Genomic DNA, 13,242 nt, shown 5'->3' on the forward strand with positions numbered 1-13,242 from the left:
GTAACCAAAGTGTGTGATAGTCTTTAGATATGTATGGGCAGAGAAAAGGTTGCAAACTGCTGATACTTTGTTTTATATAATAATCAATGTACCTGGTTTTGGTATTTTGCATTTGAGGATTTAATTTAATGAAATACAGCTTAATTTGCCTATCTGCTGATTTCCCCTTTTGTAGGAAATTAAGAAAGAGACAGAATCCAAGGATGACAGTTTGCCCATCAGGCGGGAAAGGCACGGGAATGTAGCAAATCTCGTACAACGAATAAGCACCTATGGACTTCTGCCTGGAGGAATTCAGCCACTTCCACAAACCAAAAACATTAAGAAGAGTATGTAAATAATTTTTTCTTCTTCATTTAAATCAAAGTAGAAGTTTGTTTTATAACTAACTGTTCATAAGTTGTGTTAAGAAAAATCAACCTTTTGTAGCAGACTACAGAAACTTCCTGCTTATTCTTCAGTTACTAGTTACGGGCCCATGTTATCAGTCTTCATTTGGTAATCCAGCATGAGCTGTCTGTAGGAATTGTAAATTAAGATAGAAAACTTTGTTTTCTTGTTAGTCTTATAGGCTCTGTTGGGTAGTTAATCCTTTGCCTTAAATTTACTTGAATATTTTTTATTAAATGTTAAATGGGATGCTAAAATGTCTGCTCATCCTTAGGCAGAATAGATGCAAGCATTTGATAATGCATTTTCTTTACTGGTTAGCCATCTGAACATGAATATTCAGTTTTCCAAGGTGGTTGGCCTAGCAGAGCGCCTTTGAAGTATTTGGTGTAAATATGTTAAGAGAAGAGTTTAATATAGAGGGAGAGTGCCACATTTAAAATCAGACATTAGTTTGAATCTGTCTTATGACCTTAGATCATTTAGACTCTTGAGTTTTATTGTACTGCTGGTGGAAAAGTGGTTTAAAAAAATAAATAATATTGCTGTTGTCAAAAACTTAGTCTTTGGAAAGACTGCTACTCAAAGAAGTACTTCAAGTCTGGGAGCAGATAGTGTTTTACCATAGTAAACCTGAGGCCCCATTAGAGATTGAATACTATGTTCAGTTTGATTTGATAAGTTATAAATGAGTATTTATCCACTATCATCTTCGATCATTCTTTTTTTTAAACCCACCTCCTCTCCCTCCCTCGCCACTCCCCACATCAGTCTCTTTGATGTTGGGGTCTGTTGTGTTTGATGCTGGTTGCTACCTTGTGTACCAAGTAGCCTATAATATAAAGAAATTTTGTCTATATACGTTTCGTAAATGTAAGATTATTTTTTATTTTTATAGTCTCATACCTGTTACTTTCTGTGCTACTGTCTGTGAAGTTAGGGGAAATCTCTACTTTCTAGATTATATCACTCTTGATTATTTTCATAAAATAAAAACAGGTTTTCATAAAAATGAACAGGTTTCATGACACAGAGAGAGACCAGTTACAAGGTACTACTTGTTCTTTTCTCCCAGTAGATGCGGTGTACAGACAGTGTTTAGATGTCACCCACATTGCCTTCAGTCTTCTGCCCGAAGGTGGACTGTTTAGTAGTTCTAGTTGTCCCGGATTCTGAAACTGTTTGTTTTGGAGATTGGGGAGTAGGTAACGGAGTTAGTTCCCCATCCTATACGGGAATCTCTACGTAGAATTTCTGTGCACAAGGAGAGTTTTAGACCCATGAAACAGTTATTCATGATCTCTGTCTGTTGTGAGATACATGTGCTACTTTCTTTAGCTCTAGTGAGCTATAAAGGAACACACTTCTTCTTAAGTAGAGGCTAGACAAAGGGCTTCAAGTTTATTTTGTCTCCTAATAGGAAAGGACACTAAACTTTACCTTCTTTGAGAACACTGTCCATCATTTTTCTTGTAAGAAAGAGAAACCATTATATAGTTGTTGCTAAGAAGCTTAGGCTTTTTGACTTGTTTTTAATGTGCTGCAAAGACTAAATTAGTCACTTGGTGTGCTAAGTAACATTTAAAACAGGATGCAGGTTGTTTTTGCTTTCAGATTACTTTTCCAGGAAAAGCAGCTAATTTTTTTTTAATCAGATTTTTTTTGTTACCGTTAGTTTGCATCATTTCCTTGGTTAATGAAATAGATCAGTTATTCAAAAGTGGTTCATTGTAATGTTAAATAGTAGTATATACCCTTTTAATCAATACTGTTAATATAAAAAAACCCCAAACCATTGTAAAGGTTGATAATGGTAAGCATTGCATTGTGAAGGTTCAGTTCAAATCTCTGCCAAGACAAGCGAATCTGCATGTGTGCCGAATTTTGACTAAGCAACCTCAAGGAAAAGTTCACATAGTTAATATGATAGATATCTGGAGACTGGAATTGTTAGCTATTTTTATCTCCAAAGCCAAAGAGCGTTGGCTTTTTTGTGTGTGTGCAAAGTCTGGTCATGAAACCATTGAAACTTTTGCTATTGCATGTAAATTAAGCAAGACAGACAGTTATTTTTTAGATTGAGCACAGAAAATTTTCCAGGACAAAGTTGATTGTAAAAAGTTGCTAAAATTATAGAATAGAACCAATTTACACTTTTATAGCAAAAACATGTACAAATGGCATGACTGCTGAGACCCTTGTAAAATCGGGCACAGAGATAATGGTGTAGAATGTTTTTACTTGGAGTAAAGAATTGACGTCTTTCAGCATCACAATTGTATATAATGTGCAGTGTGGCATATTAGTGGATATTCCACTTTGTATTTGGAAAACCGTGATACCAGGTATGAATCCACTCATGGCATATTGTATTCCTTATTAGTGGGAATTCATGCTACAGAAGTGATTTTCCATCTAGTTATTTTGAAATACAAAAGATGCATTGAGATTGATATTGATGTCATTGGTAGTTGTACAGAAATAAATGATGATACATTAAAATTTGGTTGATTAGAATATAATCCACATAGTGTTTCATTCTCAGACAACGTTTGGTAACATGCCTCCCAACTTTGAGTCAGTACTGAAGAAGATAAATTTCTGAATCTCATCAAAGTATGGTCACTGATTATACATCTTTGCAGCATACATGTAAAAAAGAAGGGGCATATTAGTAGTGCAGGCTCTGCCCTTTGACATTGAAATATTCTGACTTAGAAGGGGAATAAAGTGAAAGTGAAGTCGCTCAGTTGTGTCCGACTCTTTGCGACCCCGTGGACTGTAGCCCACCAGGCTTCTCCGTCCATGGGATTCTCCAGGCAAGAATACTGGAGTGGGTTGCCATTTCCTTCTCCAAGGAGGGGAATAAAACCTCATTCCAAAGACTGCTCCCTGGCTGCAATCTCTCATATGAATGGGGTAAAGTTTTTTAATTTTTTATTTTATTTTGAAAAATTTAGTCTTAGAAGTTGGAATAATAATTGTCTGCTAAACATGGTATATTCTTCGCCTAAGCTTGCTTTGTTGTATTGGCTTTATATATCTGTTGAAAATATGTGGTTAGACGTGATACTTCATCCCTAAGTACATGAGTTTTTTTCTTCATGATAGTGGTAATGATGATGTTTTCTAAGATTTTGATGATCTTAAGTGTGTATCTCAGCAGTACAGGTAGAATCTTGAATAGCTTAAATTTTTCACTTACTGGCTTAATATGATTTTTTTATTGCTGCTGATAAAAAAATTTTAAAGATTCAGCCATGTAGCAAATGGCTCAGTCTTGATGTTTCTTTACTTTTGATGATTACCTTTGCTTACTAGAGAAAGAAATTGATAAAAAAAATTTTTTTACATTAGAAAATGCTGTAATAAAGTTTGACAATTTACTTTCCAGAACTAAATGGAACTAAAAGTAGATCAGGAATCTTTTTGTTGCTATCTCTGAAATTTTGGAATTCAGCCTCCTAACTTCTGAGTATGATATGCTCTTACTTTTAGCATTTGATGGAAAAAATTAAAACAGTGTTATTAAATGAGAAATAATATAAGAAGTACTTAAGAACTCTGTTTGACCTGAATATTTAGATCTTTTTTTAAGAACCATGCTATACTTCCCATTTGTGATGACTTATATTTGAAAATGCAAAATATTTTTAAAAGGTTTTTCTGAAATTATTTGACATTTATGTGATGAATACTGTAACACCTGTGGGTATGAAGACCGTAAGAGCAGTGTTAATGTGGACAGTCAAATCTGCCAAATAAAAACTGGATATGGATGATTCAAAAGTCACAGTTTAACAGAGGAAAATACCAAGTTACTCTAACACAAGGATGATAGTAATAATTACCTTATAGGGTTTTCAAAGTATTAACATGTTAAGTAAATATTATAAGAAATGCTCTGTAAAAATCTGTACTTGTTGTTGCAGTATTTTATACTATTAAGTGGAGAAGGCAATGGCACCCCAGTCCAGTACTCTTGCCTGGAAAATCCCATGAACAGAGGAGCGGGTAGGCTGCAGTCCATGGGGTCGCTAAGAGTCGGACACGACTGAGCGACTTAGCTTTCACTTTTCACTTTCATGCATTGGAGAAGGAAATGGCAACCCACTCCAGTGTTCTTGTCTGGAGAATCCCAGTGACGGGGGAGCCTGATGGGCTGCCGTCTATGGGGTCGCACAGAGTCGGACATGACTGAAGCGACTTAGCAGCAGCAGAATCCTATTAAGAGCCATACTTCTTGTCCAGTCACTAAGTCATGTCTGACTCTTTGCCACCCCATGAACTGTAGCACGCCAGGCTTCCCTGTCTTTCACTATTTCCCAGAGTTTGCTTAGATTCATGTCCATTGAGTTGGTGATGCTGTCTAATCATCTCATCCTCCTCTGCCCTTTTCTCTTTTTGCTTTCAATCTTTCCCAGCATCAGGATCTTTTCCAATGAGTTGGCTCTTTGCTTGATGACTAGAAACATACAAAATGTGCAGTTGAGATTCAAATGAAAGGGCAGTTCTATACCAGAGTCATCAAGTAAAGTGTCATTAAGCTCTTTAAGTAGGACATATCATTCACATAAAAATTGGAGAGTATGGCGTTGCAGTTAGAATTGCAGCCTTTGAAAGACCCATGAAGATAAGCAAGTCTATGGTATTTTCAGAGAGTAAGGATCTAACATGACTAGGGTACATGAGTTATGGTAAAGCACTCTAATCTGTGAAGAAAGCAGCCTGATGCAGTGGGAAGGAGTTCCTGTTTCTCCTGGATAAAATATGTCCTAGCAAGTTTTTATGCTCTTTTGTGTGGGAAGTGTTTATGAAGGACTTGGAGTAATAAAAATTTGTCACTGCCTTTGTTGTTACACTTCTTTATTTGGTTTCTTATTAATAGCTTTACTTATAAAATACTGATTTAAAGAAATACTTTATCATTAATTTCTTTGTAGTTCTGAAAAGCTGTATGGAAGTTACTTATGTTAAGAAAATACTACAGTTAAAAAATCGACTGAATGCTACACATCCTTTTATTGACAGTTTGACTCTTTAATTTCATTTTCTTCTGTGCTTACCAAAGGTTCTGATGCATTTTAGAAACTCAGTAAATATTTATTGACCAGTATGTATGGGTAGACATTGTATGTGCCATTTGAAATGTGAAGAATCTCCAAATTTCTTAACTTGTGCTGCCAACTAATAGAAAAGTTCAGTATAGGCAGTCATTCTAACATAAGAGTAAGCTGTATAAAAATATGGAATCATACAAAAATTTCTCTTTTTAAAATAAATGACTCACATTTTGTGGCAGTGGTAGGGGCTATTTAGATATTTTTATCCAGTGTGAGTGGATTTTCCTTTTAAAAATGAGAAGTTCCTTTGCAAATAATTTTGCATACTCTCTTAGAAAAAAAATTGGAGAATTATGCTAGTGTGAAAGACAAGATAAAAACAAAGCATTTGATTAAAATATCACTAGGTTGCTTGAAGTTAATTGACATATATGCTTAGGGGCAGAGTGGCTAATTAATACTCTTTATTAACTTTAAATTATTTAAAAAGATACTGATATTCATTAAAAAGAATCAAGTTACATCTTTTGAAGTCCTACATTATATAATCATTACTTTTCTGAATAAATGAGGCTTGTTTAAAACACTAAAGTGAAATTATTTTTGTCTTCACTTGTGTTTTTATCTGTCAGAAAAATTATTAAATAAGATAAAATACATTTTAGATTTGTGCATTTTCTCTTTTTTTTTAAGCACAGATACTCTTGACTTAGTGCCTTTAAAGTATTCCTAGATTTTGATCAAGAAGCAGTCTGAAAATCACTAGTTTGAAGGACTTGTCTGATAAATTTGTTATAAATTTGTTATGCCAATAGTGTCTTAAGTCTGTGTTTCTAGTTTCCAAATTGGCAGTGGAAATTTTACTTTTGTATAATCAGTTGGATCTGATTTCATTTCTGAGAGCCTACCTTATTTGCAGTTGGCTTGAATTTATTTTAGGGTGAAGGAAGAGCTTCTAGGGTTGGGGGCAAGGTGGAAAGCCAGACAGCACAGATTATGGTTAGCTATTCAGAGTGCTTCCATACTCTGTTTTTATTCATACAGACAAATCCTTTGACAATAAACACATTATGTAAATAAATGTGCTACTGTTTGTTTTAAAGATCTTTCTTAATTTTTTTATGTGACTTCCTGTAGAGACCAAGAAGCGTCAGTGTAAAGTTCTCTTTGAATACATTCCACAAAATGAGGATGAACTGGAGCTTAAAGTGGGAGATATTATTGATATTAGTGAAGAGGTAAGTAAAAACACATGTTAGAGATAAAGCAGCAATTAGAATTAATGCTCTGGGTATTAGAAAAATGCTTTGTAAGAATATTAATTTTTAAAATTTATTTTGCCAGTTTTTTTTTTAATTTTAAGATACGTGTTTTAAAGTGGATCTTTAATGACCTAAAGGAAGGTTTTTTAATTGTAGAAATAAAGCTTTATTCATCCTTGCAATGCCTAATATTTGTGTACTGAATTTGTATCTTTGACTTTAAAAATAAAGTAAGCTCTTTTTTTAAGCTAAAATTGATGTAATCTAAGTAGCTAAGCATATAAACCTTTCTTTGATTCTGAATTCACTTTAGACACAAGCCATAAAAATAGAAAGATTTTTACCTTTTGCACAGCAGAGGTGTTTGCAAGCAGAATGTAAAAGCTTTGTTTTGTTTGAATTATCACGTTCAAATATTAACCCCAAAACACTTGGCCTCATTTTAATATCTTAGAATAAGATTTTAAAATATTTCAAAACTAGCTTTTCATATATCTACTTTTATCATTAAAGGAATATCAAAGTGTTATTTAGCAGCTAAAGATGCCATTTTCAGAGTATGTATTTTGATATCAAGTATTGCCACGGTAACTGATTTTGTTTGATAACATGTAATTTATCATTAGTTTTTGTTAAATTCCAATGTGTTTATATAAAAGACAGTTCTGGTTTATGTCTACCAGGTGGCAATAATAGCAGTGTTCATCAAGCTCACATTATGCCTGACGCACCATTCTGAGTGTTTCAAACTTATTATTTCATTTAAGTTTCTGAACAACCTAAGGAGATAGGAATTTTTATTCCCATTTTACAAACAAGGTGGAATCACAGCAGATAAGGGATTGGCTTATCTCCTGTTGTTGCAGGACACAGCATTCCAAATTTTGTGGCAGAGAACACTGTTTTGTTAGGTTAGTTACGTGTGTCCAGAATTCAGATTGGATGGCTTATTTCTGTTCGGTGATTTATTATAAGATCTCATTGTGGAAGGGTTGCAAGGTGCTATTGATTAATCCGTGTATGATTAATTCAATCCACATAGATTTAATCTACTTAAAAATTTTTCCCCCTTTGTTTTTTCTTATAGATTTAAAGGGATTATTTTGTACCACTAACTTTGTGCCTGTTCATTTCTGTAGCTCAGTTTTTCTGTTGGGGAAGTGAAAACTTCAGACAAACTATTATTTTTGAGTTGTGAACTCTTTCAGGTAGAAGAAGGCTGGTGGAGTGGAACCCTGAACAACAAGTTGGGACTGTTTCCCTCCAATTTTGTGAAAGAATTAGAGGTAACAGATGATATTGAAACTCAAGAAGCCCAGGAAGATTCAGGTAGACTGTTTTAAAAATTTGAATAGATTTAAACCAATTTTGTATATGACTAGCGTTCATTTTGTATATTTTTAGTCTCTCGTCTTTTTGAACTATGAGCTTTAGTTTATCCACTTTTAAAAAAAGCAACTTATGACAAGGACTTAAAGTGAAAATGTTAGTCGCTCAGTTGTGTCTGACTCTGCAACCCCATGGACTGTACCCGCCAGGCTCCTCTGTCCATGGGGTTCTCCAGGCAAGAATACTGGAGTGGGTAGCTATTCCCTTCTAGGTAATTTACTGTTTTCCCTTCTGATGTCTGCTTCAACCCAAAGTAAACTTATAGTACCCTTATTATGAAATGATACTGCTTATATTACCTGATTTCTTCCCACTTAAGGTCTGCTTATATACAGTTGTGATCAGAGTTTGCAAATGGCCTGACTACTTAAGAAATATTAGAAGTTCAAACGACTCTTCCTCTGAGTTTCTGTATTCACATAATAGATTTTGTTTTCCGTGTGTAGCCAGAATATAATTTAACTATTTTGTGATCTCTGTCATTTAGAGACTCATCTATAAATTATTCTTAAATTTGCTCACCATTCAGAAGTATAATTGAAAAAGCTTTATCCCAAAACTTGGAATTACATCTGTGAACTGCTGAGGGATTTAGGAGAGATTTTTCTTTTTTTTAAGAGACATTAAATTTATAAGTGGTGGCATAGGGATAAGTAGATATTTTTCTTTATGGAAAAGTATGTAGTGAAAATGTTCAGGGATTAACACATGTACACTTGTGTTATTTGGCAGTTTTATAATGGTTGCATAGATTCATAGATAATGAGATATAGACATACAACCTTAAGATTGTTGATATTGCTTTTTTATTTCAAAGACAGTGTAGAGTCAAGATACGAAGACTATTGTTTTAGTCCATTAGAGCTGCTGTAACAAACTACCACAATCTAGGTAGCATAAAAACAACAGAGATTTATTTTTCACAGTTCTGCAGGCTGGGAAGTCCAAGATCGAGGCTCCTTTCTGGTGCATAGTTGCTGACTTCTCACTTTGTCCTCACAAGTTGGAAGAGGCAGGGGAGCTGTCTGCAGCCTCTTTGTAAAACACTAATCCCATTCCTGAGGGCTCTGCCCTCATGACCTAATCACCTCTCTGAAGGGCCACCTCTTCACTTGGGGAGCTAGGATTTCAACATAGGAATGTTGCAGGGACAATTACTACTTTGCACACTGTCCCCTGAATTACTTCAGGCATATATTGGTATTAAGTGTCATAGATACTGAATCTATTGATGTTTATTTTTAACGTTAAAATTTAGTGTGAATTAAAGTGTAGAGTGAAATAGTCTTTATGATGCCATATAAACTGAGCCCTTAAAATACTGTATGAAATTCAAAGTCCATAAGGGGTCAGTAGCAAAAGAAATCGAATTTAAATTTGGATGTATTTCATTACTTCATAATTATAATACTTTGGGCATTTCCTTGCACTGTTCAGCCTTATTTGAATTTTAGTAACCTTGCAGAATTATAATCTGTTAAAAATGTACTTCCTTGCTTGCTTAACCCCTTTACAATAACAGTGCATTCTAAATGTGGAGCTTTGTGATTATGGGGCGGGAAGTCAGTGGTTGAAGTACACTGTAATTTCCCTTTTTTTTTAAACTCGAATTTTCAGGCAGAAAGATTTTGCATATTGATGTAAGTGCCAAGAAGTGAGCACTTTATAAGGTCTTTAGAACTTTAGTGAAGACATGGTGTCCTTTGAGTGTTAATTTAAGCATTTGATATCTTATACATTGGGTCTTAGAGAATGAAATATAACATCTTTTGTGTTAACTAATGTTTTGACAGTCTTCTTTAGTCAGTATAATAGCATCTATTTCAGATAACTGTTACAGGAATTACCAACTGTTCATCATAAAATGTGTTCTTTTTTTGTTTTGTTTATAGTATTGGAATGCCATATCCACTGCATTTATTTTAGTTTCTTCTTACGCTCCTTCTTTTAATAGATAGAATGAAATATATGGGATGTGTTCATGGTTTGACCAGTTAAACTCTGGCTATTACTGCTAAGAAGATAATTCTGACTCTAGACAGTAGGTAGACAGTATTACCTGAGCCTTTATGAGTAATTTATTTTCATGCCCTCTTTTTTCATTGAAGAACTGTGGAATAAAAGCTATAAGAAAGCCCCTTTTTATATTTTTTAATAGGAATATGGTAAATTTATAATCTGTTCTATTACTTAGTGGTTTCTATATAAAAATCTCAAGATTAATATCTTTTTAGTAGTCAATTTCAGGAAAAGCATTGCTTCTCTAGGGAAGTGTTATATTTCAGTTTTTATAGTGAAGTGACTGGCCTTTCATTTTGTCAAATATTCTTAGCCTTTGTTGTTTAGAGTGTCCTTCTGTCTTGCCTGTAAAACTGTCTTTTCATGTACTTTCACCCCTGTGAGATATATGAGCAGTGATATGAGAGTTTGATGGCATTTCCCATGGATCCAGTATATTCCCAAATCTGAAATTTAAACATTGACGTGAGTAAAGGGAAATTCTAAATATAAATGTTATTATTTAATTAAGTCAACATTTATATATTTGTTCGCTCAGTGCATTGAATGCTCATTGAGCATGTTGTGCACGCTTGCTGTTTCTGTCCCGTGTCACCTTTGTAAAGGAGCTGTAAATTTTGACATACTCTTCTTAAGAAACTGACATACTATGATTTCCTGCATTTCTGATTGGTCTTTTACAAATTAGAAATACCTAAAATTGTTTCTAAATATTGGGAAAAAAAATCAGTATAAAGTGCTTAGGATATTTTACTACTCAGCAATTTTATTTTTCTACCATTTTTTAATTTGGAGTTATAGGATATAAATACTGTGGAAGTGGAATGTCAAGGTTTTTGTGATTTTAGGTGTCATTCTTTAAAAACCAGTTATCCTTTCAGAAGCTGTTCTGACTGGGCCTACCTCACCTTTACCCCTCTCTCTGGGGAATGGGACTGAAAATGCACCTGGATCAGTTACCCAGCCAAAGAAAATCCGAGGAATTGGATTTGGAGATATTTTCAAAGAAGGCTCTGTGAAACTGAGGACAAGAACATCCAGTAGTGAAACAGAGGAGAAAAAACCAGAGAAGGTAGTAGTGATGAGCTCTCCTTAGATTCACCCCCTTCATTCTCTCATTAAACAATTTTTAAAATGTCACAATTAGTTTGCAACTCTGCTACCTTTTTTTTTTTTTTGAGATTGCTGGTGATGGGTTATGAATGAGAAGACTGTGAGAAACTTTTTAAGCTTAAGTGACTTCCGTTAATGTTTACATTTGATTCTTATAAAATTGGATGGGGGAGCCAGTAAATTTAACACCAACTTTTCTTAGTGGAAATTTTAAAGTTTTATTATAGTGTGAAAATATAAAAGGCAAATACATTTTTGTCTTCCTTTTAAATCTAAAATTATGTTTTGCCTCTCAGTTTGAAGTAGCGCTAAAATGGGCCATTTTAAAATGAATTCACAGTGGGATATTAATTTAAATTAGGCCTTGCTTAATTTTTCTCTGGATTGTTAGTAGTGGTGAACTCTACCAATCATTAGCCCTAGGTGTATGGAGCACTTTATGTTTTATTAGCATTTTACTGGCATTGTGAAATAAAGAGAATGTACCATCTAATAAGAGATTTTAAAATAAATCATTAAATGTTTACTTTGGGGGGAAATAGCTACAGTCTTTAGGATGTTCATTTCAGGTCTTGTTTCTGGTGTTAACACCTTGGAGTTTAGTTTGAGTACTTACTTGAGGAGGCTTGTCCCTTGACTTTTAAAGTATTGTTTCCCTTCTGGTTCTCCTTTGTTATGTCTTATTTAACTCATAACATTTGAAAATGTTTTAGTATTTACTTGTCTTTTTAGTTACATTTCACTATTAAGACTGTTTTGGTTGGTGAAATATATTCTGAAATTTTCTCCTAAAATGGTTAGTTTCAACTTTTTTTTCCTTCCTTTCCCAGCCTGTCACATATTTTCTTATATAATAATAAGTTAGGTTTGGGGAAGAGAGCTTACACTTTCTCTTCTGCCCTCTCCTAGCTGTGTGACTGTCTGACATTAGGATTATGGGCCCAATTCGTTCTTGGTTTTAAAGGTACAGATCAGAATTCTTGTTGGGATGGTGCTATATAGTCCTGTAACAGCTAGGAATGTCTAGAAGCAGTGTCTGCATTACGAGGGATATTAGGCTAGAGGATCTGGGGTCCCTTTCTAACTCTAAAGCTTATGGTTATGTTGAATAACTTTATCTGATTATTGATTACACTGGTAATCTTTCCTTTGCCATTTTTTAAAAAATTTCTGGCTGGCTGTGCTAGGCCTTCATTGATGTGGGCTTTTCGCTACTTGGGGTGAACAGGGGCTACTCTCTAGTTGTGGTGCACAGGCTTCTCGTTGTAGTGGCTTCTCTTGTTGCGGAGCACAGGCTTGAGGAGTGCAGGCTTCAGAAGTTACAACACGTGGGCTCAGTAGTTGTGGAGCACGGGCTTAGTTGCTCCATGGCACGTGGGATCTTCCCGGACCAGGGATTGAACCTGTATCCCCTGCATTGGAAGGCAGATTCTTCAACACTGAACCACCAAGGAAGCCCCTCCTTTGCCATTGATAATGTTCAGTAAAGAGTTGTTGTAAGTGAGAGCACTCTCAGGATTACCATGTAAGATGGCCTTCCAAGACTTGATTTGATCACTGACCTAGGAATTGATAAAGTAGGGAGCACATTTGCTTGTGTTTGTAGGCAACACCAGATTGGAAGATATAGTGGAGAAAAGTTAGGAGAAACTAAAGTGAGTATTTTAAAAGATGAATAGAATGCACAGTGATATTACCAGTTAGCAGTATGCTCAGATTTTTAACTAATGAAATCTAAGGTCAAATGTTGTGTTACTTCAGAGAAGAGAACTTAAGGAAACACTAAGACATGATGAAAGGCTTACTGTAGTTGATTACAATGGAAAACTGTCCACTAGACTATATAGTTACAAGGGTTGTAGCATTACCTAAATGCTTTCATTCTGGTAGCAGCATTGAAGTAAGTATAAAAACTTTCTTTTCTTCTCTGTCTCATTGTAAGGAAGTTCAGTTCTGTCGTTTAAGAGCCCACCTTCTGGAGTCGAACTTTCAAGGTTCAAATCTGG

At 34.7% G+C, this 13,242-nt stretch overlaps 1 protein-coding gene across 2 annotated transcripts in view; it reads left to right on the forward strand.

The window, feature by feature from the left end:
• CD2AP (CD2 associated protein) overlaps positions 1-13,242 on the forward strand; it is an 88,044-nt gene that overhangs the window by 45,754 nt on the left and 29,048 nt on the right. The window contains exons 3-6 of one of the 2 annotated variants that reach the window (XM_069563352.1): positions 176-329; positions 6,591-6,691; positions 7,924-8,044; positions 11,005-11,195. In XM_069563352.1, coding sequence (XP_069419453.1) covers positions 176-329; positions 6,591-6,691; positions 7,924-8,044; positions 11,005-11,195 — 567 coding nt within the window. The remainder of the gene's footprint in view (positions 1-175; positions 330-6,590; positions 6,692-7,923; positions 8,045-11,004; positions 11,196-13,242) is intronic. The other variant, XM_069563354.1, reaches the window with a different exon arrangement.

Source organism: Ovis canadensis, chromosome 20 (genome assembly GCF_042477335.2).
Source record: "Ovis canadensis isolate MfBH-ARS-UI-01 breed Bighorn chromosome 20, ARS-UI_OviCan_v2, whole genome shotgun sequence".
Classification (NCBI taxonomy): Eukaryota; Metazoa; Chordata; class Mammalia; order Artiodactyla; family Bovidae; genus Ovis; species Ovis canadensis.